Genomic DNA, 27361 nt, shown 5'->3' with positions numbered 1-27361 from the left:
TTGACGTCGAGAAGCTGGTAACAGGCTTCTTGCGGTCGGGAGAGGGGCGTGAACGCACTGGAGACCAAGCCCGCAGGTCATCGCTGGGAGCCTTGGCCGCCTCACCGCTCTGCTCTACCGAAGTGCTCGAGATCAGGAAAGGTAACGTCTCCCAGCCAGGCAGAAAGCGCTGCTCCCGGAGTCCCGAGGGCTTGGAAGGAGAGTGTTTACATACCTGGAGCCGGCTCACTATAGGAAGAGAACCAGATCGATGGCTAGTGCGCCAATCTAATAGCATTGAAGAACAGTAATAAAGTCAGCAGTCAGATGACCTAACCCAGGGTTATTACAGGGATCTATCCCCCGCTTTTCAAAAGTTCAGATTAGTCTGAAGTATGGTAGCTACCATCTATAGTTTAACTCTAACCCTGCTATTTGGCTTAACAATAGAAAAGTTATTTTGATTTTCTGAATTGTATAAATCATCCCATTCGATTGAATCCCTTATTGATTGAATGACTATCCCATTGATTGTGATCTTACTGGTTATCGAAGCACATTCTTCTGTACCTGGGAAACAGGACAGCACAATTACCCTAAATTGTTTTAGTGGCCACAGGTGGTGCGTTCCAGCTGACTCAGTGGACCCGAGGGCTCTAGATAACGTGTTTCTATCAACTCAGTGATCCGGAGACCCAAAACTGTAATTTAGATAACATGCCTAAGTTTAACCCAGGTTACCCAAGGGCTCTAGATAATGTATTTCTGTCAATTCAGTGACCCCGAGACCCGAAACTGTAATTAACATGCTTACTTCTGCTTCTGTAATCTGCTTTTTTGTGAGCCAGGTTCCTCATTCCAAACCCTAAGATGTAATCAATACCTGTGTGATTTTTTGCCTATATAATCCTGGAACTGTGACTAAATGGTTACTATGAGATTTGGGAATGACTCCTCATAGTCCCGGATTGCAATAAATGTGACTCTTTAATTTGACTTCTTGAGGCGTCCTTCTGTGATTCGCGGGGTACATTACAACAAGTCCATTTTGCTTTTAGGAAAGTCCTACGTTAGTCCAGCAGGTCCTCAAATCAGACCGTTTTCATTCATTGTGCTGTGGACGAAAGGGGCCACATGCTGACCTGACAGGCTCAGGGGAGGCCTACATCAGTGATGGCGAACCTTTTGAGCTCGGCGTGTCAGCATTTTGAAAAACCCTAACTTAACTCTGGTGCCGTGTCACATATAGAAATTTTTTGATATTTGCAACCATAGTAAAACAAAGACTTATGTTTTTGATATTTATTTTATATATTTAAATGCCATTTAACAAAGAAAAATCAACCAAAAAAATGAGCTTGCGTGTCAGAGGTGACACGCGTGTCATAGGTTCGCCATCACTGGCCTACATGGTGGTCTTGCAAACTCAGAGACCTAAAGTAACCACAAAGGATGGTCTGAAATTAAACTTTAACTAAAGCAGTGATGGTGGGCAGTTATGTCCTAGGCCAGTATCTTCACTGACAAGGTCAACCTTTACCTTCACTGAGCCTATCTGTCTTTTTGCATCTATGATAACATGCCCTTGAAATGTCTGGGTAACTTGTAACTTCCCTTTATCTGGAGCCCCTGGGGCACAACCAAATGTGCTGGGCGCCAGGACAGATACCACAGATTCCTTCATTATCATGTTAATTATCCTGCACCCACCTAAGTTTGTGTCCATCATTTTACTTTTTATCCAATCCCAGGGGTTTCCCTGCTTTGCTTTCTCCCTCCTCCTTAATCTATCACCAATGGATTTCATGTAACCCACCTACGTCCCTCCCTTGATTGCAAATGTATAAATACAAAGGTAACCCTGCCATTCTCTGGAGCATTATCTCAATTCGTTGAGGTTCTGCTTCCCGGCATATGTCGACAGTTTGGCTCAAATAAACTCACAAATTCTTTACAGGTTTCAATGGTTTTTTTACGTTAACAGTGCTTAGTTAGAACTGGACAAAAAAGGGGCCCATCCCAAACTTGACAGGCTCAGAGGAGAGCTGCGTGGCAGGCCTTACCGACTCGGATGGGAAGGAACCACATAGGTGGTCTGCGGCTAAAAGCAGGTCACGGCAGGTAGTCACATCCTAGGCCTGTAGCTTCCTTGACAAAGGTCAACCTTAAGCGAGTCTGTCTACAGTCTCTTTTGCGTCTAAGACAATATACCTTTGAAATATCTGACTTCTCCTTTTCCAGACCTTTCAAAGAACACCCACTGCACCAGAGCAAGAGATCACAGATTCCTTGTTATCTTGTTCCCCGAATGCCATCTCCATATGCGGTGAGTGGTAGCTATTAACTGTCCTGTACCCACCAACCTAAAAGATGTTTGTGTCTCTCCATTTACTTTTTATCCAATCCCAGAGATTTCCCCACTTTGCTTTCTCCCATCCCCTCAATCGTAACACAAATGGATTTCATGTAACCGTCCTTACACCTCCTCCTTTGATCCTAATGTATAAAATAGGCTGCAAACCTGCCATTCTCCAGAGCATTTTCTCAGTTCATTGAGATTTTGCTTCCTGGCGGTTGTCATCAGTTTGACTCAAATAAACTCATAAAAGTTCTCTAATAAGATTTGGACATTTCTTATTTCTACATACTAGTCTTGATGAGATGTTGTAAGAACTTAACTCGTGTTTACATCAATTAGTCTATGGTAAAATTATATTTCAGCTTTATTTGTTATTTGGTATGATTTGGTTATTTCAGGAATCTGGGGATGCTCAAGAATTTTTCCATATAGATTCATGGTGATTGGTTTTTGGCTTTACACCATTTTATCTTACGAAAGTTTCCATAGGAATGCTCTACTTTCGGGTAACGGGAAAACCTGTAATTCCACAGCTCAAAATGGTCAACCAACATGAAAGGAGGTCTCTAATATTGAAAGCCACTGTCTAAGGGAGCCTCTAGATCTCTCTGGGCTTCTGAAAGAAGGGTAGTTATCTTAAGATCTCTTGTGTTCCTTACATTCATTCATTCAACAGATACCTACTGGGGGCTCAATATATGCCAACTATATTATTATTTCTGCATGTCTTGTCTTCCCTTCTAAAGTATAAGAGTCTTACAAAGTAAGAGATACAGTACCTGATGTAAACGTCAGCAAGTTACTCATATTGGATTTCTCTTTCTGGTTTGACATGAGAATAGGAATAGGAAAGGCTAAAGGGATCATTTGAGAAGTAATCCCTGGAGGTAGCCACCAGACAGTCCCCTCTTGAAAACAGTAAGCAGGTAATCAGCAGAAAGTGAAATTCAGAGTAAAGAATGAAGGCATTAAGATGGACTATAGAGCCCAAATTGCTCCAAAGGAATAGGGCTTGCAAATAAGAATATAGGTAAAAGCCAAAGAAGAATAAAGTAGGATAAAGCACGTTTTATGGGTAATTTTTATATTTTTACTTTTATTTTTATTTTACTTTTTTGTTAATCCTCACTCAAGGATATTTTTCCATTGATTTTTAGGGAGAGTAGAAGAGAGAGGGAAAGACAGAGAGAAATATTGATGTGAGAGAAACAAATTGATTGGTTGCCTCCTGCATATGCCCTGACCAGGGCCCAGGCCGGAGAGGAGCCTGCAACCAAGGTGTGTGCCCCTGGTCAGAATCAAACCTGGGACCCTTTGGTCCGCAGGCCAACGCTCTATCCACTGAACCTAATCAGCTAAAAAACAGGCAATTTTTAAAACCCCATCTCTTGTGTAATGCTTTAAATTTTATATGTGCTAGAAGTAAAAACTTTTCTTTTAGAAATGAAGGCCTAAATGTCCATTAGAAGGAATAATTATCTCATAAAAGAAGACACCTTTGTGGCTGGGGTCCCTGACAGCCACGCCAGTGCTGCCACTGCCCCAGTTCTGAGGAGGAATCGCTCACAAAACGTGACCAAAAAGACAGGAGGAGCTGGAAGAGAATGACAGGAACTACATGAGACCCTGTAGGACAGACCATGGAGTCTGGCAGAGATGTTCCCAGAGAGCCAGGTTCAAGGCCAGGGCTACTTTTGACCTCTCCCTCTTAGTGGCTTAAAAAATGCACAGCCTGCCCAGCTGGTGTGGTTCAGTGGTTGAGCGCTGACCTATGAACCATCAGGTCATGGTTTGATTCCCGATCAGGGCACATGCCCGGGTTGCAGGCTCAATCCCCAGTGTGGGGCAGGCAGGAAGCAGCCGATCAATGATTCTCTCTCATCATTGATGTTTCTATCTCTCTCTCCCCCTCCTTTCCTCTCTGAAATCAATAAAAATATATTTTTTTATTTATTTATTTTTAAATATATTTTATTGATTTTTTACAGAGAGGAAGGGAGAGGGATAGAGAGTTAGAAACATCCATGAGAGAGAAACATCGGTCAGCTGCCTCCTGCACACTCCCTACTGGGGATGTGCCCGCAACCAAGGTACATGCCCTTGACCAGAATCGAACCTGGGATCTTTCAGTCCGCAGGCCGACGCTCTATCCACTGAGCCAAACCGGTTAGGGCAAAATATATATTTTTAAATGCACAGCTTTCAGAAGACCCCGCACCCCTCAGTCTCTCATTACAGGGTAGGAACTATTGCCATTGGGAGAGACGTACCCCAACCATTAACAACGGTTTGGTTTTTATTTTAATGGAGATGTTGGGGAGGGACATGTGCACGATGTGAAACTGAGCAAACACATTACAGCTATAGGGTAAAGCAGCCACAGTGAATTCCTGTGTGTGTGGGAGAGGATGAGGGGGGCCCACGGCGGTGTCAACCACAGGGTGGGACTGTGGGGAACAGGGCAGGAGCTCATTTCCTCTGTGCGTTTTGGCGGTTGGACCTGTGTGTGTGCTGAAAATGACTAAATAAAAATAATAGAAAAATAATCAGCACTCACTTTTTTTGTTTTTAAATATTAAAATGATTCAGACTAGAAGAAAAGAAGGTATCTGTGAACAATATATTACATATTATAATATAATAGACATATTGTATATTGTATCCAGAAAGTTATCTTTTAGTAGAAAAAAAAAACATAAGGATGAATCAATGCTCTCCTAACAGTCAACACCAAGAAAGGTTCTCTGTTCCCTGTGTTCATCGCCATCATCATCATTATCCACTTTAACTATAATATATAGAAAGTAATATACTTGTATCCATAAAGCACCACCAGGAATTAACAATGTTATTTTTTTGCCATTGTGCTTTTTTTTAATGCTTCAGCTAAAGCTCCAGCTCTTCACCTTCCTTTCCCTTTTGTCCCCCAAGTTAACACTATCTTGAAGTTGTTGTTTATTGTTCTTACCATATTTTTTACTTTTATTACATATGTTCATATCTAGATGCAATATAGTATTATCTTGTGCTTGTGTGTGTGTGTGTGTGTGTACTTAAATAGTATCCCACTGTTCCTAAACTCTTGCAACATTTTTTACAGTTAACATTGTTTTAGGTTGATCCATGTCGATACATATGGATCTAGTTCATTCATTTTAATGTCTTGATGGTTTTAAAGTATGGTAGTATATAGTACAACTATCTACAGTGTGTTTATCCATCCTACTACTGATGGACAGTAGTCATTTCCAATTCTTGGACCACTCTTTAATAAATTTCCTTTCTAAAAAATTTTTAAAATTCACGGACTCTCAAGAAAAACCTCTAGGGAACCATATTCAAGGAAAAAACCAACTTTCTTGTATATTTCTTTTGTGTGCGTGAGAGCAATATGAAAAGTTGTGCTCATTTCGTTTTTAAAAATAAGAACAAGGAACATAACACCTCTTAAGTCAACAGTCAAAAGGAAAGTACGTATATAATTTGGTTTGTTTTATGACCAGAAAGGGAGCCGACCATACATTTCTCAGTTACACATTTCTCAGTTGTTTTCACTTTTTTTTTTTTCAACAAGCCTGCATTGCTGTGATAACTTCAAATCAAAGCCATTTTTATTTTTTATAAGTTGTTTATTTGCTTGCTTTTATATTTTTAATGTAGGTATTCTGTTGTTGCCCAAATTCACTGGGATCTTAATTGAATGCAAACTCCTCTTTGGGCAGATTTATTCTTTAATTCTGAAATAAAGGTCCAAACTAATTCTATCCCAGAGTTAGAGAGGGTGGTATCCACCCTCATTTTTATTATGTGACCAATTCACTTCCTTTTGGCAATTGTAACCCATCAAATGGCTTCTCGCTATCTCATTACACCAGTTAGGTTTGAGGAGGCTGGATTTTATCCTGTGAAGGATATTTTAAAAAGGAATAACATGAGTGTCCTATGAATACTTGAGAATATTCTTAGCTCTTCTGTAATGCATTTAGAGAAGTGTTTTCAAAAGCAAGTACTAACTAATGATGATTATAAGAATGCTACCCACTTGGAATAACAGAACAGTGGTTTAGCCGGGCCGGCATGGCTCAGTGGTTGAGCCTCGACCTATGAATGAGGAGGTCATGATTTGATTCCCGTTAGGGCACATGCCCAGGTGGTGACTTGATCCCCAGTAGGGGGCGTGCCTTCAGCAGCTGGTGGATGATTCTCGTCATTGATGTTTCTCTCTCTCTCTCCCTCTCTCTTCCTCTCTGAAATCAATAAAAAAAATATTTTTAAAAATGTTTTGTATGAAAAATCAAAAAACCACATTAATGAATGATCAGAAACAATTGTTTAGCTCTTAGCAAATGTCATCTTTAATGTCAACAGCTCACAACTTATTATCAGGTGGGAACGTCTGAAATATCTAATCATAGAAATAGTTTCCAAAGTTCCACTTTGGGGGAATGCCCATGTAGTCAAACACTGTACCTCCCAGGAACACATCTCCTAGAGCCCATATCTTAGGTTGCCGAACTGGGCAACAAGCCCTAACCACTCTGATTCTTATGCCCTTACGTTTAAGGCGAGTCCAGAAGTGAGAACATTTCTTTTTTCAAGATTAAAGCTGAATCTATGTTAAAAGAATGTGGCCAGTAAAAATAGGTTAATTTGTAGCAATCATTGCCTTTGGCAGAAACATGTCAGTTCAAATATCAGTTGGGTCAGGATTCACATGGTTTCATGAAAGTTCATTCCAATATCTGCATATTTTCCAAAGGCCCAGAGATTTGCCTTGGGTTTCTACAGCAGAAGGGTTTCATCGCTGTCTCTGTGGACCGTTGAGCTGCGTGGACTTTGAAATGGAATATCCACTGTTGCAAACAATTTTCTCGAGCATTGCCATATTTCACAGATAAATTTCTAGCTGAAAAAGACTATGAAATGCTGGCTAGCGGTTAAGGACATTGCCACAGACTATAGAAGAGTCAGGACAAACCTCATAAGCTTTCGTTCTACCGTGATGGAGACAAAATAGAAGGTCACCATGTTCCTGAGTTTACAGGACACAGACATTCTGTCGTTTCGCTGAATATGCAGCACCATTTGATATGGACATCTTCATCTGCTCATCGATGGCAGAAAGAATAATGTGCATGCTGCTTTGACTAGAGTATTGTTTCAGGTGAACTTGAGTAAATGGAGAGAAGAGTTCAGGAAGATGAGCCCATAGAGGTTTATGAACTCTCGAGATCATCTCCCAGTTATACATGCATGGATCTGACCCTAAATACTAGTGGCATACCATAGACTTAGAACTGCTCTAAGAAGTAGATCATCAGCCAGGTCCCAGACTGGCCACTGGGTGGCACATATATGCAGTAGATCTGAATCGCACTGCAAAGACTTTGAAGAGGGAACTGATGTGGAAAACAATCCACAGTAGGTTGGTCAGAACTTGTGACCTGAACCAAAACAAGTCAGTTGCCTCCTAACACAAAAATATCAACATTTTCCATAAGGTTTAAACAACACCCATGATCTCATATGTCCAAGATACAATCCAAAATTACTTTGCATATGAAGAATCAGGAAATCTCAACTTACATGTGAAAAAATAAGTCAACAAATACCAATGCCCAAATGCCACAGATGTTGGAAGTTATCAGAAAAAGACATTAAAGCAACTATTCTAAAAATGTCATTGGTAAGTATGAATACTCTTGAAATTAATGAAAAGTTACAGTGATGAAATAGAAAATATAAAGAACTGAATGGAAATATTCGAACTGAAAAATATAACCCAACATTTTTAGACTACTGCATGGGCTCTGAATTAATTTTCTATTGCTGCTGTAGCAAATTACTACAAATATTATGGCTTAACACAAAACAAATATAGTATGTTACTGTTCCAGGGTCAGAAGTCTGAAATAAAACAGAGTTAAAGTCAAGATGTCAGTGGCATTGCATTGTTCTTGAGATTCCAGGGAAGAGTCCACCTCCTTGCCTTTTCCAGCGTCTGCATTCCTTGGCTCATGGTCCCTTCCTTCATCTTCAAAGCCCATCCCTCCAATCTCTGTTGTCGATCTTTTTTTGTCTCAGTCCTGTCTCCCTTTAATAAGGACCTTGTGATTATATTGGGCCCACTAAGATAATCCAGGGTAATCTCCCATCTCAAACCCTTAATTGAGCATCTGTTGTTCACAACAGGGAGAAAAAAGATTGAAAAACTGAACAAAGTCATGGTGGGGGGTGTCTATGGGAAAATACCAAAAAGCCTAAAATTTGTGTCATTTGAGACCAAGAAAAAGAAGAGAAAGAATATGGTGCAGGAAAAAATATTTGAAAAAATAATAGCTGAAATGCTCAAATTTGATGGAAAACATAAACCTGTAGAAAAAGCTCAGTGAATCCAAAACAAGATGAGTCTAAAGAACGCCCAGCTTAGACACACTGTAACTGCTAAAGACTAAAGATTTAAAAAAAAAAAATCTTGAAAGCAGCCAAGGAGAAATAATACATTATTTATAGGGAGGAAATGAATCAAATGACTGTGGGTTTTGCATCAGAAACCATGAAAGCCAGACACATGTGCCAGAGTGAATCTCAGATTTTCAGACCTGTGCGTCACAGGCGCACGCCCCCTGTTCACTCCCGGGACTCGGAGGTCTCTCTGGATGGTAAAACTACCATCCCTGCCTTCCCACCCAGGACTGGACTTACCAAGACTGATCTCACCCTAGCCGGTTTGGCTCAGTGGATAGAGCGTCAGCCTGTGGACTGAAGGGTTCTGGGTTCAATTCCGGTCAAGGGCACATCAATGTTTCTCTCTGTGTGTTTCTCCCCCTCCCTTCTACTCTCTCTAAAATTCAATGGAACATATATAATACTCTTTGTAATACTTTAAGCAATAAAACAATTTAAATAAATAAATAAATAAATAAATAAATAAATAAATAAATAAAATTCAATGGAAAAATATCCTCAGGTGAGGATTAACAAAATAATAATAATAAGAAGAAGAACAAGAAGAAGACTGATCTTACCTGAGAAAGAAACAAAGAAGAAGAGAAAGAGGAGCCAGAAACCTAGAAGAGAAACCAAGGGGTGTGGCCATGGGGTTCTCTCAGGAGGAGTAGGAACGCCTGGACCCTGCTCAGAGAACCTTGTCCAGGGACATGATGTTGGAGAACTACAGGAACCTTCTCTCCTTGGGTAACTTCCTTCCAGAAATCACAGGGATTCATCGTTTTGCACTCATGGTCACCCTTCATTCATTACTATATTCTTGACCGTTTCATTGCACCTGCACATGTATGGACAGAGTGAATTGATTCATTCATTCTCCTCTTGATGGTCATTTCCTGAACCATGCTTTTGATGCCTCATAAGAACATTTTTTATACATGTTTCATGGAATATGTATGTAGCACTCTCGAGTATATGCCTACAAGGATAGAAATTCAAGGATATTAAATTTGGTAAATTTCAGGGGAAATCCTATATAATAAAAGCCTAATATGCTAAGTGTCCGGTTGGCCTGTCGCCTGTTCAATCAAAGCAGAATATGCTAATGATACGCTAAGCCCTCTCAACCGCTCACTATGATGTACACTGACCACTAGGGGGCAGATGCTCCAACCGGTAGGTTAGCTTACTGCTGGGGTCTGGCCAACTGAGCGAGATGGGCTGGACATGCCCTGGAGCTCTCCTGTGGTCCCTCCCCGGCTGGCCAACCTCCCGCGTCCCTCCCCAGCCCTGATTGTACACCTTGACCTGGCCTTGACCTGGCCTGTGCCCTCCCACAATCTGGGACCCCTCGGGGGATGTCGGAAGCCGGTTTCGGCCCAATCCCACTAGTGCACGAATTTGTGCACCAGACCTCTAGTATTATAATAAAGTTAGACCTATATTCCTTTCAAAGAAGGAAGGAAGGAAGGAAGGGGAGGGGAGGGGAGGGGAGGGGAGGGGAAGGGAAGGGAAGGGAGAAGAGAAAGAGAGAGAGAGGAGAGAGAAAGGAAGAGAGAGAGAGAGAGAGAGAGAGAGAGAGAGAGAGAGAGAAAGAAAGAAAGAAAATGAAGAAACCATGAATGCCAAGAGAGAGAGAGAGAGAGAGAGAGAGAGAGAGAGAGAGAGAGAGAGAAAGAAAGAAAGAAAGAAAGAAAGAAAGAAAGAAAGAAAGAAAGAAAGAAAGAAAGAAAATGAAGAAACCATGAATGCCAAAAGGAGTGAAACAACATTTGCAAAGTACTACAAAGGCCATCTAATTTACCTCTTTCATTTTATTGACATGAAAACAAGTCTAGAAAGATGAGTGGTTGTCTTGAATCCCTTTAATCCACATGAGGCCCTTTAATCCTATATCTTAAATAATGACCACTTTTCCATCATCACAGCTTCCTTGGCTTTTCTGAGCATGTGTCAACACACATTCCTTTAGCTGCAAATAACAGAAACATGGTCTCACTCTCTCAAGCAAAAAGAGAAATGATGAAAAGAAGTTGGGCTCTCTGATGGAATTCAAGATCAGGAGTGCGAATGAGCATCAGGAATAAAATAAAGTTAAAACAAGGACCTCCCTTCATGTTTGTTTCTGTTTCTGTCTACACTTTAGCTTCACTTTTCCTTTGAGCTCAGACCGTTTCTCCATTCTCAGGACAGAAAACCAGTAGCTGCTGAGTTTTGCATGTCGCGGGTCCAACTTCAGGCGCTCACTAGGTCCCCGTTACAAAATCGCTGCAGTCGGGGGGCTGGGTAACCTGTATGAGCTGATTTCCACAGTAACCTGTAATTACAGGTAAAGGACAGTTTCTAGGAAGTGAGTCGGAAAATAAGTGGAGGGGGAAAAAGGAAAGAAGTGGAACATAGGCAGAAACAGCAGGTTTCCAGTACACATACCTACTATTTTTTGCCCTTGACACATACTTTTGTAGGGCTTCTAACAAGGTGTTCAGAAATATTTTCTAGGTTTCCTAATTTTAAAAAATTTATATATTTTGTCATTAGTTAAATGATGTTATTTTCAGCTTTCTCTCTCACTAGAATTTAAAATAAATTTTGTTGCAACCACTACTGCATGGTGTTAGCTAGGAATGCTTATTCCTTTTTTTTTTTTTTTTCCCCATTTCCACAGAGGGGAGGGAACTTCTACTCCCCAGAGCAATATAGTCTCTATTCCCTCTCCCTTTCCCCCAAGCAAAATGTGACTTATCTGACTGGGAAGACCAGGAGAATGAACTCTGGGTGCTCCCTCTTTTGAAGGGGCCAATCCTCTGGGCTCATTGTCAGCTCCCCCTTCCCAAAAGGGAGGCCTGGAGATGGCCAGCTGTGTCAGTGTCTGGGTGAGTAAATTCAGTTCAGGGTGGATGCCTGAGAGGTCCATCTGGCTGACGTTTAAACCACCTTCTCCTGCCCAGCTTTCCAGTAATGAAGCTGGTTTTGATCTCCAGCTGGCTGACTCCAGCTTTTCCATTCGTGACCCTTTCTCAAACCTGAACCTGCAGTTCTTTGCTCATAGGAAAAAAAAATCATTCTTCTTTCATGGAGTAATATTACCATTTTGTAGTCTTTTGTGATTTGTATAAGATATCTCACATTCTTCATACTCAAAGCAGTCATCTTGTCCTACATATTTTCAGGATTTCATTTCATGCTTAGCTAAGCCACCTTACACCTCCAAGATTATAAAATTATTTTAATAGATGAGTCTACATAGATAGGGGATGTTGCTTAACAGATACATAAGCTTATTAAGATTTTGACAGCCTGAATTATACATTAAAATCAGATAGGCCCCTGGTTTAGAGGATTTGAAATTATTGTACCTAGAAGAAAAAATTCTGTTCTACTCTAATGTCCTGGTCTTCCCCACATCTTGTAGGAGTCAAAGATAGCATCAGAAATTCCATGAGTTTCTTCAACTTCTCTAAGCTGTGCTTTGGGGCAAATACTTTAACATAAATGCTGAGGTAGGGTTTTCTTCACTATCCCGGACAGCCAGTATGGGGTCTCATTCTAGGATCCAGAGTTAGATGCTGAAGTCCTATGAGATCAGAAATTCTTACTACTCTATCTGAATCATTTTATACCACTTTTTTTGAGAGTAGATTTATTAAAACTGGGGACAATAAAACAAGAGAGGGTTTAGGATAGAAGAAGCAACAGAAGTGCTGAGGTGGGGCTGCTTTGGTTCACTGAGGAAAGTCAGAGAAAAGGGGGCCTTGGAGACAGGTTCATGGGTTTAGCTGCCGCTGCCCATCGCACCCCTGGTTGCAAGTCCGGTGGGAACCCTTAGAGTTGAGGAGGGAAGAAAGGCACGTGCATGCTCTTGAGAGGCAGAGCACTTTAAATTCTTGATGTCATAAGTGTCATTATTTTTTATGAAGAGATATATAGCACCTGGCTTTGTGTTAATGCTTCTTATTGTCACATATTTCACAGATCATGCATTTCATGGCATCAAACATTTTTTTTTCTTTTTCTCTCTTTGGCATCAAACAATTTTAAACAAGTACTTTCTATATTAGAACTTTCTCCCCCAGTGATTAGCTAATTAGCTGTTACTGTAATTGGGTAAACAGCTGTGTACTCTCTGTTCCTCTGCACACAGTCAAAATACCATCCTATATAATAAAAGGGTAATATGCAAATTGACCCTAACAGCAGAAAGACTGGGAATGACTGGTCACTATGACACACACTGACCACCAGGGGGCAGACGCTCAATGCAGGAGCTGCCCCCTGGTGGTCAGTGTGCTCCCATAGGGGGAGCTCTGCTCAGCCACAAGCCAGGCTGATGGCTGCCAGCACAGTGGTGGTGGTGGGAGCCTCTCCCACCTCCTCAGCAGCACTACGGATGTCCGACTGCAGCTTTGACCTGCTCCCCGCTGGCAAGTGGACATCCCCCTAGGGCTCCCGGGCTGCCAGAGGGATGTCTGACTGCCAGCTTAGGCCCGTTCCCCCGGGGAGCGGGCCTAAGCCAGCAGGTGGACATCCCTCGAGGGGTCCCAGACTGCGAGAGGGCACAGGCCTGGCTGAGGGAGCCCCTCAAGTGCACAAATTTTTGTGCACTGGGCCTCTAGTATTTCATAACTGTCATGATCTCTGTGCCCAAATCATATTTTGGCAAATGCACCAAGATATATTCAGTTGTGGGGTCAGAAGTGTGTGTTAAGTGACACATGTGTGAGAGTTCTCTCTCCTAGCTTCCTGACTTTTTAAAAAATTAATCTTTATTGTTGAGATTATTACAGATGTCCCTCTTTTTTCCTCCTATAGCCCCCCTCCATCCAGTTCCCACCCCACCCCAGGCCCTCGCCACCCTATTGTCTGTGTCCGTAGGTAATGCATACATGCATATAAGGTCTTTAATCTCTTCCCACACCCCCTTCCCTCTGAGAATCGTCAGTCTATTCCATTTCCCTGGCTCCTTTTTAAATGAGGTTTTATTTATTTTCACAAATACAATATGATCTTTTACCTATTGCTCTTATATCCTTGTAACTTTGCTGAACTTTAATTAGTAATAATAGTTTTTTGAGTGGATTCCGTAGAATGTTCTAAATAATTTTACTTTTATTTTCCAATCTGGATGCCTTTTAGTTCTTTTTCTTGCCAAATGGATCCAGCTACACCCTTCAATACAATATCTCTATGGCCTTTGGTTCCTTGTAGATCTCAGCTGTGTTCCAAATGGTCCATTTGCTGAATTAAGGACTTCTAGATAAGGTATTCATGAGGTGACTTTCCATAAAGCTTTTTTGAAGTACTGCCTTCCTTGAGAATCAAATTCTATCTTATATTATTTTTAATCCATTTTTGTAGCCAGAATTTTCTATTATTCTATATTTAAATTGCTCTGTCTTAATTCCCTCCATCTAGATTCCCTAGAAGTCAAAGTCAGAAGACCTGGTTTTCAGTCTTTAAGTCCTGCCATTTACTAGCTGTGTGATATTTGACTAGTCAGTTTCCCTTCTTGGCTCCTTTTCCTTTTCTGTAAAGTGAGAGTTGAAGTAGATGATATCTCAGCTAAAGTCCCTTCCCACTCTAACAATCTATCATTTAATATTCTAATAACTTAATGCCATAAATAAGAAGTTAGGATTCATATGGGATAAAGGTCTAAACAACTTTTATTAGTTAGTAACCTGTTAATAGTTTACATAGTAAAGGAAGTTTTAAGATAACTTGTTGGGATACAGATAAGAGAAGCCTGGATTTCAGACCTTTGTTATCAAAGACCCAGCTGGCATGGCCTGAAGGATCAAAGCAGAGAGCAATAGAAAGGGAACTTTCTTTGACCAGGGTGCAACTCAGAGCTCAGAGAAGCTGTCAGCAGAGGGAACATTATTGGTTTCAAAATATCATTCTGTATGGAGAGAGACAAAGGTCAGTAGCCTTACAGTTGACCGTGGACTTGGGAGTAGGTAGGTGGCAGGAATAAGTACCTGTCTGAACCCCACCCTAGGCCTAAGACCTGATTCACCCCTGTGGGTGCTTCCTGACAACTGGTGACACCTGGGCATAACTGAAGGACTCTGAACTTGGTCGGTATATGAGAAAGAAGTTGAGACTCTAAAATCTGATATTTTTATTAAGGTTTTTCCCCATTATAAAACACAAAATTGAAAAATACAGAAAAGTGGAAAAATATATAAATCCTACCATTTAGTTACAACCACTGTTAATGTCTTAATGGGTTTCATTCATTTAATACAAATATTACTTAAGGCCTCTTACAGTTACTTCCCCCAATGTTTTTTGTTTGGAAATTCCATATTCACTTAACCTATCCCTTTGGAATGGAGAGAACTCATTTGCTGCCACAAACAACTCTGCCTTGAATATCCTTCTACACATTTTTGTGCTCATGTGCAAGTACATTTTTGTCAACACTGAATATAATCAATATCTTGTCTTTTGATAATTGGTAGCTGACAATATTTTCTTATTACTTATTTGCATTTTATATCTTTTTTATAATATATTTTTATTGATTTCAGAGAGGAAGGGAGAAGGAGAAAGAGATAGAAACATCAGTGATGGCCCTAGCCGGCTTGGCTCAGTGGATAGAGCGTCAGCCAGCGGACCGATGGGTCCCAGGTTCGATGCCGGCCAAGGGCACATGCCTGGGTTGTGGGCTCGATCCCCAGTACGGGATGTGCAGGAGGCAGCCGATCAATGATTCTCTCTCATCATTGATGTTTCTATCTCTCTCTCCTTCTCCCTTCCTCTCTGAAATCAATAAAGAAATATATTTTTTTAAAAAAGAAACGTCAGTGATGATAGAGAATCATTGATTGGCTGCCTCCTACACGCTCCCTACTGTGGAATCTAAAAAACAAACAAAACAGACTGATAAATACAGAGAACAGGTTGCCAGGTGGGATGAGGGGTAGCAGGGCTGGGTAAAAAAGGTAAAGGGATTAAGAAGTACAAATTGGCAATTAAAAGCTAGACACATGGATATAAAGTACAGCATAAGGAATATATTGTACTATGTATGGTGCCAGGTGTGTACTAAACTTATCAGGTAGATCACTTTGTAAGTTATATAAATGCCTAACCACTCTGCTATATACCTGAAACTAATATACTATTGAATGTCAACTGTAATTGAAAAATTAAAAAATAAGATTAGCCCTTATGTAATCATTATGCTAGAAATCTGTTGTCTTTTGCCTTTTTACCTTATCATCCTTCTCATCCCAAATTGAAATCTTGTTAGACAGTCTAATTTATTTCCATTCTGGCTTCTGGGTTTTGTGTCTTGTTTAGAAAAGGCTGATTCTTCACTTCAAAATCATTTTGTGAAATTACTTGATACTTTTTCCTAGTATTTTTCCAGATTTTTGATACACTTCTGTTTCTAGTCTATCTGGAAGTTATTTGAAGATAACAATCAGCTCTAACGTTTGTCTTTTCTAACCTTGACTCTGTGCTCAATGATCCCGCTTCCTGGGAGTTTCAGAACAACCCAGATCTCCTAGATCAGTGATGGCGAACCTATGACACGCGTGTCAGAGGTGACACGCGAACTCATTTTTTTGGTTGATTTTTCTTTGCTAAATGGCATTTAAATATATAAAATAAATATCAAAAATCTAAGTCTTTGTTTTACTATGGTTGCAAATATCAAAAAATTTCTATATGTGACACGGCACCAGAGTTAAGTTAGGGTTTTTCAAAATGCTGACATGCCGAGCTCAAAAGGTTCGCCATCACTGGCCTAGATCCTTGGAGACGTGACCGAACTTGACTTACCGACACATTGCTGGTTGTGATCTAGGACCCCTAAGTCCTCTCCTGCTCACCGAGTCCTTGGCCCAGACCCCAGGGGGAATCTGGACAGACTCCTCTCATGGAGGCACTGGGGCTCCAGGTGGCCCCACAGTGACCTGGACGCCCATTTGTCTGTCACGGGCTGCAGCACTTCCTCTGCACAGTCAGCCCTGGCTCCCTTCCCCTCTTCCCTCCCTTCCCAGCTGCGCACTGTCCGGCCAGCTCTTCTCGGAGGAAATTTGCATCCTGCAGCAGAGGGAGGGCTCTGGAGGACTGCTTCACTGAGCCATGGTCTGTCCGGCGGCCCCCGTGCTACTCCTGGCCATGACTCTTCCCCTCGTGGGGCCACCAGTTGCCCGAGCATCCCAACCTGTGAGTAAGACTGGGGTAAGGACCCTGGGCAAGTCTGCAGAGGCAACAACGGGGACCCCTGGGTGTGAGAGGCAGTGAGGAGTGGGGTGAAATGGTAGGTGGAGGGGAAAGGGCTGGCGATCTGGTTGGTTATCAGGTCTCCGGGACTTCAGTCTTCCATTCCGGAGCGCGGGGATGGCTTTGTTTCTTTATGTGAGTCCCTGTGAACTCCAGTGATGCCTGCCCACTTTGGATAAAGGCTGTTCCAGTCAAGCTTACAATTTTGAAAATGAAAAGAAAAACTTTCCAGATTCGGGACCCACTGGCATAGAGGACAGGAGAGAACCTGGAAAGATGGCTGAGTCTAGATTTGTACTTTCTCATCTTTGTTTGCTCCCAGGAGGCTGTCTCTATCTCTCTCTCTGTCTCTTATCTCTGTCTCCTTGTCTCTATTCATATCTGTTTTTAGGTAGATATCCACATACATATAAAATTTTGAGCAAAGCAGGAGTTGGTGAGGAATCATTTACAGGAACCAGAGACTGAGGGAAGATGCTGCCTCTGCTCACCCCAGTGGCAATTCCTATGGAGGGACTGGAAGCCCAAGCCTCTGGGCCCAGCTGCTCTGCCCAGCCCTCCCCCTGGAGCCCCAGACCCAGCCATTTCAGTTAGCCCAGAGGCCCAGGGACAGGTAAACTCAGGAAGGAATTAAGCAAAGCATGTTGACTCTCTGGGGTGTGCCTGGTTCCTGGGTTCCGGCCCTGGCAGGTCCCTGAGGCTACATCCCTCGCACCTCCTGCCACAGCCTACTTTCTCCTCCCGATGTCCCGCTTAATTCCAGGAAAACGAAGAGGACCTCCAAAGGGGCTGTGTCCTGCCAGCATAGCCAGGCGGCCCCTGAGCCACTTGGAGAAGAAAGTGCCCTCAGAGAGGTGTCAGCCTCTCCTAGGAAGCCTCTCCTCTGTGCTCTGTCCTAGGGACCCAGTCAGGCGGGAGGGGAAACTGGGCAGCAGCTGGACCAAGAGAGCAGAGCAGGTGGTGAGTGGACGGAGGAGGAGGAGGATGTGGAGGAGGAGGAGAGGGAGCAGGAAATGAGGCGAGAGAGGCCTGGAAGAGGCCATGAGGGGTTGGCAAGTGGGGTAAAAGAGAGAGGACTGGGTCTGAGCTGGTCAGGTAGGTACCTACGCTGCCTCTCTCGCTGTGAGGCCTGGAGAAAATCATTCATCTTTAAATGGGGGTTGTTGGGAGGGTGACCTAAAACATGTTTCATAGCTAAATGAGGCGGTAATATCCCCGAGTCCTGGCCGTGCCTCGACGGGCTGTGGGAGGTGTGATCTGCTCCGGGTTCTTGGCAGAGACCAGCTCAGTGTGGGGTGCAAAGGGGAGCTGGCCCCTGGCCTTGCTGCCTCTCCTCTCCAGCTGCCCCGCTTCTCCTGCAGAATCAGCCCTGCTCTCGGTCTATGTCCAGCTGGTCTTTTCACATGGGGGCTGGCCAGCAGCACTCTCCAAGCCCCTGCCTCTGCCCCCTGCCTCTGCTTCCTCTTCCCCGGGAACTCTCGCTGGCCTCAGCCTCACGACAGGTAGGGGAAGTTCACCGCCTCCTGCCTCTGCCGCCCCTGCACAGGCAGGTCTCAGAGTGAAGGGAACGTGGGTGCCCACCCCTCCCGCAGCCCCTGGCCTGAGATGCTCCCTGTTTCCTGGAGCGTCTGCATGGCCCAGCTTCCCCTCACCTCCCACCAGACAGACCCTGCCCCTCCTGCTCCATCTTCTAAATGGGGCCCAAGGCACAGACAGCGGTGGGCCTGGACTTCTCCACCCGCCCCTGATGCTTTGAAACCTGGCTGAGGAGGCAGTCCCAGGCGGGTGGGTGTGGCTGAGGGGCCTGTGACTTGGGGATTATTCCGGACACCCAGCCCCAGAGCCTCTCAGGCATCAGGCAGTCGTGGATCCTGCCGAGCGGGCTTCCCCAGACAGCCTGCCCCCTTCTCCTTCCCCTCCCCTCTGTTGCAGAGTGTAATGTCAAGCCAGATGGACTGACCTATTGTGCCTGCCTGTCTGGATACCAATGGAACGCCAGCATCTGCTCCCGTCACCAGCTCTGCCAGCCCCCCCACAACCACCAGCCCTGCGGCTGCCTGGTCTTCAGCCCTCCTGAAGCTGGGTACTGCCAGGTGCTGCCACCTGGTGAGGAGAGTTGAGAACTTGAAAAGCAGTGGGCCCAAGTGAAAGGAACTTGCTCTGTGTGTTTTTCCTCTCTGACTCTGCATTTCTGCCAGCTGGCCCAAGCCCAGGGGCCCCTCCGGGTGGGAGAAGGCTCCAGCCATCACCGCAGATCAGGGGCCCGCGCGTGGGTCCTGAGTTGTGAGGCTCGTGAACGGCAGGCAGGGCTCTGGAGACAAACCGACAAGGAGAGAAAGCTTCCTCGCCGGGGGAGGGGCAGTCATCGGCCAACAAGGTTCCCTGTTTGGTTCCCAAGGACAGATGGGGGTCTTCCAGGCGGCAGCCACACTCCTCCAGGGACAAAGCAAAATAAATAATGCTAGGTGGGGAGGGAGGGAGGAGGGATGGGCTTCAGAAGCCGGTAGGGGGACGGGACAGGAAGAGCTTAACCCAAGAACATGTGTGTATATATGCATCACATATGGACATAGACAATAGTATGGGGAAGGCCTGGGTGAGGCGGGGCTTGGGTGGAGGCGGGCAAAAAGGGAGAAAATAGGATACATCTGTAATACTGTCAACACAATAAATAAATCAATCAATCAATCAATAAATAAATAAAAATGATGGAGAAGCGTTTCAGCGTCGCTGCACGTCAGCCCACAAGTTCCAAGTTCCTGCCACAGACCCCTGTCTCTTGCCTCCCTGCAGTCCCGGGCAGCCTGAGCCTGAACTCCTGGCTGCAGGTGCCTGGCCACACGCTGAACCTGACCCTCCACACGAGCCAGGAGACCACCAGCCTGAACTGGTTCCTGCGGCGGCACACGGGGAGCCCCGGGCCCATCCCTCTGCAGCCGGGGACACAGGTGTCCCTGACGTCGAGCCAGGGCCAGGCTGTCCTCAGCATCCGCAACATCTCACACGAGTGGGAAGGTAGCCAGCTGTTCTTCCCTCCTCCTCTCTCTTCCCCTTCACCTCCTCCTCCCTCTCTTTTCTCCTCCTCTTCTCCCTTTCCGTTTATTCATTCTGGGACATAATGGGGAAGAGGCCCATTGACGTGGACATTTGTAAGGGAAGAGTGCTGAAAATAGGGTCTCCGTTTTAACCGAGAACAGATGAGGGCTTTTCTTCCAGCTGGTGACAAGCAGGGATGGTGCAGGAAGGGCATCTACTGGAGGGAAGGAGGGAGGTGCACTTTGGAATTCATGGCAACCGGCTCATCAGGAAGGGCCAGGGGTCTCCTCTCCAGACTTCTTCCTGCCTAGGAATCCCTTTGCGGGCAGGGGTCTTTCTTGCTGACGTTAGCAGAAGCTAGACCAAGATGGTCACCCTAGGTTGTAGCTTGGGAAGCAGCAGAGCTTCTGTGGTGCAGGTGGGGGCCGGAGGAGCCCGGAGCCACAGCTGTGTGTGTATGTCTGCAGGTGAGTACATGTGCTGCTTTGAGGCCCAGGGATTCCGGTGGGAGCTGTACCAGTTGGTGAGGGTGCCCCTGCAGGTGACAGATGTGGCTCGGCTTCCAGACCAGCTCTCCATCTCCTGTGCCACCTCCCCGGGCTTCCAGCTGAGCTGCTGCATCCCCTACACACCCCTGGGCTACCTGGCCTCCTGGAGCCCTGGAGAGGGCAGCGAAGGTACGAAAGGGCCCGGCTGGCAGGGGCAGGGGAGAGGGGCAGCTGGTCTCCGCCAGGCAGCCGGCTCTCCAACTCAGCAGAAGCAGAGGCTGCAGTTCCACCTGGGAGTTCTAGGTCCAAGTCCAACACTGTGTTTGCCCGATAGAGCAGTGATTTCCAACCTTTTCCATCCCATGGCATATAAACTAGTCCCCAAAGTTCTGTGGCACACCAAAAAAATACAGGATATATTTAGCCGGTCTGATTTGAAAAAATAGGTATAATTTTTATTCATTCACACCCGGTGGCTATTGTGTTGGTGGTTGTCATTTTTTTTTATTTGACAATCTAAGAGAAAAGAGGTCAGTGCCCCTGATTAAATAGTCGGGTATTGCATGTTTTAAAATCCCCGTGGCACACCAGTTGAAAATCTCGGCTACAGAGCAATGCCAGTTCTATCAATACAGCGGCAGCCACCGCTGCGAAATGCCCTTCTCCACACAAGCTCCTTAAACGCTCGCAATACACTCTGTGAGGTTCATCTGATGACAGTTCATTTGACAAACGAGGAAACTGGTTTCAAGTCTCCGGGCGAGTTATCGGTCCCCAGTGTCCTTCCCCAGATTCCGAGCTCTGCCTTGGGCAATTGGGTGCCCTCGTACCCCGCTGCATCTACTTCTGAAATCGCTAGAAAGGCTGACACGACAGATCTGGGCCTGCTGGGTCCTGGGTCTCTTCCTGGCCTGTGACTGCTCCCTTCTCTCATCTCACCCCCAGCCTCCTTCAACACACCAGGTGACCAGTGCCTTGTGCTGGCCACTCAGCACTGCCCTGCAGCTGACATCACATACACTTGTGACCTGCAGAGCCCAGGACTGACTCCTCTCAGGGTCCCCGTCTCTGTCACCATCATCCAGGGTACGTGGGGCTTACGGTCCAGCTGGCCGACCTCTCACCTGCTTGCCCTGGGAGCCCCCCTGCCCCCCGCCCCTGCATTTCCCGACACGGGGCCGGGCTCCAGAGCCTGCGTGGGTTTCTGCCCAAGGAAAGCCTTGGGCGAGACTGCGGTTGCTGAGCCGTCCCTGACATCATTCTTCAGATGGAGACACTACCTGCCCTGAGGACTCTGCAGTTGTTGCCTGGAATGTCACCAAGGCTGGCCATGTGGCACAGGCCCCCTGCCCCGTGAACAGGACGGGCATGGTGAAGAGGACTTGTGGGCCTGACGGGGCCTGGGGACCCATCCACAGCAGCTGCACAGACACCAGGCTGCTGGCCTTGCTTCGGAGAGCCCAGGTACAGCTCTGGCCCTGCTGCCCACATGCCACAGCCTCCACGAACCACCCTTCCTCACGCAGGACCAGCTCTAGAATCCCTCCTCCTGAGGCCCAGCCCAGAGGTTGTTCAGCTTCTCTGAACTAGATCCCTAGCAGAGCCAGGAAGTAGGTGTGGGGGCTTAGAGTGGCCAGGACTCTCATGGCGGGAGTGTGCCATTCTCAAACCTTAATCTATCAAGGGTCCATCCCCTAACATTGGTGTCAGCTCCTTCCACATGGCTCACTCCGCTCTCTGCTTCCTGATCCCCTGGGAAGGGATGGGGGAGGAAGTGGCCCCTTTCTCCTGAGGACTGCCATTCTTCACCCCCCACCCCCACCCCACCCCACCCTGTCCTGTCTGGATCAGCTGCTGTGGGCCGGCCAGGGCTGGCCTGCTGAAGAGGTGCCACAGAGCCTGGCTCAGCTGCTGGAGCAGACAGAGGTGGTGAGCTCACCCTCTGACTTATTGGCACTGCTGGGCACCATGACATTCCTGGCCAAGGTGGTGGCAGACACCAGAATACCACTTCGCCGCAGTGCCCTGGAGGTAAGCTCTCTGAGCCACAGCAGGAGCCAGCTGGGTGGAGGAGGTAGAAGCTCTTCATCGTTGGCACTCTGTCCCTCTAACATCACCATGGGCTGTCACACGACAGACCTCTCTAGAGTGCAGTGTCTGCTTCTGGGGTCAATCTCTCCTCTTTGGACACCAGTCTCTAAGGCCATGGAATGTGGAGAAGGTTTGATGCTGGGAGCACCTGGGAGGTTGGGAGAAGGTGGGAAGGGATGTGTAGACATGAGTTCAGAGGCGTACATTGCATTCACATGCAGACATGTGGATGTGATGTGAATCCCCTGTGCACACACACGTGCACACACAAGTACCTACATGAAGAAACTCTAACACAGTTGGCTTTGCTGGACTCCCCCAAGCCAGCTCTCAATATAGGCATCAATTGGTGACCCGTAGGCCACAGACAAAAGAATAACTAGGAGTTATGACACTATACACTCTTCCATGTCTGGGAATGTGTGTCACATGTTGGTATACAGACATGCACATGGCTCTGATTCAGAACATGGTGCCTCTACCACCATTCCTAGCTTACAGACCGGTAGGGGTCAAGAAATTGAAGAGGGGCCCCCTTAGGGCCTTGATGACCCCCAAGGGATGGAGGGGGAAGAAGGGTTGTCAGAGGGGTAGAATGTGCTTCAGGAGACCACAGTGTTGAAGATGCCCCCGTGGTTAGCTGAACAGCCCCCCATTCTTCCTGTACAGCAGCTCTCCCTTCATAGGCCTGTCTTCTCCCCTTTCTCTCCAACCTTGAGTCTTGCAGTGAACGAGGAAAGGTAGGTTTGGGGATCTGTAGTTCCCGGTGCCCCAGCTCAGTGCTGTGGGTGCTAGCAGCTAGGCCTAATCTCTCTGTTGGGTGCCACAGGCTCTCCTGAAAACCACGGACAAGGTCCTAGACATGGACACCAGTTCTCTGTGGACCCCGGCCCAGGTCCAGAAGCCCTCGGCGGCCTCAGATCTCCTGCTGGCAGTGGAGACCCTGTCACATAGCCTGTGCCCACAGGATCACCCCTTCTCCTTCAGCTTGCCCAATGTGCAGCTGCAGACCCAGCTCCTCACACCCACAGTTCCTGCTGACTACAGAGTCTCCTTCTCCACTCAGCCCCCACTCTGGGCACAGATTCCCAGACGCTCACTGGCCCCACTGGACACTAGCAATAGTAACATCACGATTACTAGCCTGGTGCTGCGAAAACTGGACCACCTCCTACCCTCAAACTATGGACAAGAGCTGGGGGACTCCCTCTATGCCACTCCCGGTCTCGTCCTCTCCATCTCCATCATGGCAGGTGGCCAGGCCTTCAACCAGGGAGAAGTCACCATGGACTTTGGGGACAGAGATAACCCCTTTCACTGTGTCTTCTGGGATCACCATCTTTTCCAGGGCAACGGGGGCTGGTCAGGTGAAGGGTGCCAGGTGCAGGCAGCCAATGCCAGCGCCACCACTCAGTGCATCTGTCGGCATCTCACTGCCTTTTCCATCCTCATGTCCCGACACACTGTTCCAGGAAACCCCACCCTGGAGCTGCTGAGTCAGGTGGGCTTGGGGGCCTCCATTCTGGCGCTGCTTGTGTGCCTGGGCGTGTACAGGCTGGTGTGGAGGGTCGTGGTACGGAACAAACTTGCCTACTTGCGCCACGCAGCCCTGCTCAACGTGGTGCTCTGCCTGCTGGCCGCGGACACCTGCTTCCTGGGAGCCCCCCTGCTTCCTCCAGGGCCCCGAAGCCCACTCTGCCTGGCTGCTGCCTTCCTCTGTCATTTCCTCTACCTGGCCACCTTTTTCTGGATGCTGGCTCAGGCCCTGATGTTGGCCCACCAGTTGCTTTTTGTCTTCCATCAGCTGTCCAAGCGCCGAGTCCTCTCCCTGATGGTGGTTCTCGGCTACCTGTGCCCGATGGGGTTTGCAGGGGCCGCCCTGGGCCTCTACCTACCCCGAGGGCAATACCTGGGGGAGGGGGTGTGCTGGTTGGATGGGAAGGGAGGGGCGCGCTACACCTTCGTGGGGCCGGTGCTGGTCATCGTGGGCCTGAACGGGCTGGTACTAGCCATGGCCATGCTGAAGCTGTTGAGACCGTCGCTGTCAGAGGGACCCCAGGCGGAGAAGCGCCAAGCCCTTCTGGGGGTGATGAAAGCCCTGCTCGTTCTCACACCCATCTTCGGCCTCACCTGGGGGCTGGGCCTGGCCACTCTGCTCGAGGAAGTCTCCATGGTCCCTCACTACATCTTCACGATTCTCAACACCTCCCAGGTGAGTGGCTGTGCTCGCTGCCATTTTAGACGCTCTAAGTCACCGCCACTCCCTTCTCAGGGTGGCATCATGATGGGGCAGAAGAAACAGCTGGGGAGTTTTAGAAGGCGGAGGTTTGGGTCCCAGCTCCTCCGAGCTGGATAACTTGGGACAAACCTCTCTGAGCTTTGGTTTTCTTATCTGTAAAATAATGTCTGGTTTTGCCAGAGAAGTCGGGGGATTGTCAGTACCCCATCCTCTGCACCGTGCGCAGTAAGAAAAGCACTGAAAGGTCCTGCACAGCAATGGTGCTGATGTACAAAACCCGAGGCGGGGCCTCAGCACCGAATGGACAAGAGGAGGGAGGGGCACGAAGAGGAGAGGAACGGGTTGATTCCTTCCTCGTTGACTCATCCCCATATCCCTCTTTTCAGGGTGTCTTCATTTTGCTGTTTGGTTGCCTGATGGACAAGAAAGTGAGTCTGCCCACCGAATCCCCGCCTGACTCACATCCGAAGGCAGGGACTTTGGCTGCCATAACCAGGCATTTCTCTCTCCTGCAGGTACAAGAGGCTTTACTCAAACGCTTCGGCTGTGCCCAGCCCCCCAACTCCACCATCTCCCTGGTGAGTTAAATCCTTAGTTCTCGCCGCCCCGCACACCACCACCGCCCCGGAGAGCAGCCTACCTAGAGGAGATGGGCACAACTAGGAGCTGACACCACCGCCCGGAGAGCAGGTCAGAAGCAGGAGTTCCGCAGCCTACCTAGAGGAGATGGGCACAACTAGGAGCTGAGAAAAGTCAGGTTCTTGGGCCCCTGATTACAACCTGGACGCCTGGTGACTCTCTCGTCCCTGGTTTCTCCATCTGAAAGTCAGGTTCTTGGGCCCCTGATTACAACCTGGACGCCTGGTGACTCTCTCGTCCCTGGTTTCTCCATCTGAAAATCTGCCTCCCGTCGCTATGTGAAGGGAAAAGCTAGGATCGGTACGCATGGGCATCACTGTAGCTGCGAGCAAAGTTCCTAGGATTACTGTGGTCCGGCAGGAGGGCAGGTGAGGGTGTGAAAACAGACACAACCTTGTTAAAGGAGAGTCAACAATCATAATTATCGCCCTGCAATTGGGCCTTTTCACCCCTTCCCAGGCCACAAATGAAAGCCACATCCCGGAACCCAGCAGAGGGAGAAGTGAAAATGCCAGGTGAGGATGAAGTGTCTTGGGAACGGAGTGAGCGGCTTTGAGCAGCTTCCTGGCCAAGCTCTTGACAGAAAGCCCCCCACACCTGCTCCAGCCCAAAGGCTGGGGGACAGACTTTGCCAGGGTAGACGTTTCTAGATGAGCTAGGAAGGTGAAGGCCATAGAGCAGAAATTGTGGCATCTACTATTGCTTTCCCAGAAAGCTGCCGGGAGTTTGACCACCAACAACCCTTGCCTCAGTTCACCCTGAGGATTCCCTCTCACACTATCAAATGTTTAATTATCCTGAAAAATCCTTGTTTTCAAGGAATTGCCATTGGTGAGCTTGGTGTCCAGCAGGGAGGGCAATCTGCAAAGGTGGGCAAGGTCTCCTCCCACCAGCCCCTGGCGACAGGGCACGCTCTGGTGGGGAAGGCAAGAGCTCTGAGAGACCACACTCAGAACTCGTGTTCCTCCAAGGGAGTGTAGGGTGTGTGCTTGAATCCACCAGGATGGGCCTTGGCCCAATGCCCTGCACCCTTCCCCGCTCCCAGAATTCAGCCCTCCCAAAAGACAGGCTATGCTCCTATTAGTCACACTCATTTCTCTTGCACTCATCTGTCCCCACCCCTACACTACCCAAGCAAGAATAGCAGGAAAAACTAGTTGAAGCTATCAAATGAACAAAGCTGCCTTTGCTGTAAAAATAATGAGGATATCAAAGTTCAAAATAATTGCAAGTACAACTGTCTCAACCAATTTTTAACTAGTCAACTGTTTATGTTACAGATAGCGTTGATAAAAATGGTTTGAACTAGTCAGTGATTTCTGATTATTTCTTCTCTACAGTTATGAAGAAAAGATGACTTAATTGACAGGAACTCTGATCTTCCGAACATTAGAGGTGAAGGGCAGAATTTGGTTTGCTTATTTTCAAAGTTTAGGAAAAGTGAAGTTAATGAGACCTCCTTCTTTAACTTTTAAAAATATTAATATAAAATTTTTGTAGACATACACATGTATACAAAAAGTCACTGATATGAGCATATTTGTAAGAAAGCACCAGAAATTTTAAAGTAGAGAGAAAGGTATCACAGACTGCCACAAATTACGAAGACAAGATGAAACACATTTAAAAGTAGCAGGATCAAGCTAAGACTAGACATAGAGAAGAAAGATTTCAGAAAAGCCTCTAGGAGACACCAAGACATCAAGTGGAATTAATGTATGGAATTCACAAGCGGTAATGACAGGATTCAGAAAAAATGTTAAACTAGGTACATGAAAAGAAAATGTTGATAAATGAATGTGTAAATTACAAATTTCATGAATAATTTTATAAAATGGA

The 27361-nt window shown here is 46.5% G+C and overlaps 1 protein-coding gene across 1 annotated transcript; it reads left to right on the top strand.

The window, feature by feature from the left end:
- Window positions 1-27361, top strand: ADGRF3 (adhesion G protein-coupled receptor F3). Its single transcript, XM_014465271.2, has 15 exons — window positions 1-141; window positions 2221-2305; window positions 17929-17989; window positions 18391-18531; window positions 18962-19135; window positions 19823-20044; window positions 20533-20742; window positions 21499-21639; window positions 21821-22017; window positions 22405-22584; window positions 23474-24856; window positions 25270-25311; window positions 25399-25461; window positions 25982-26037; window positions 26863-27361. The coding sequence occupies exons 2-15, from the start codon at window positions 2288-2290 to the stop codon at window positions 26882-26884; spliced, it is 2910 nt and encodes a 969-aa protein (XP_014320757.1). The 5' UTR covers window positions 1-141; window positions 2221-2287; the 3' UTR covers window positions 26885-27361.

This window comes from Myotis lucifugus, unplaced genomic scaffold (assembly GCF_000147115.1).
Source record: "Myotis lucifugus unplaced genomic scaffold, Myoluc2.0 scaffold_285, whole genome shotgun sequence".
Classification (NCBI taxonomy): domain Eukaryota; kingdom Metazoa; phylum Chordata; class Mammalia; order Chiroptera; family Vespertilionidae; genus Myotis; species Myotis lucifugus.
Note: the sequence above shows the minus strand (reverse complement) of the source record. Positions and strands in the feature narration are given on the sequence as shown.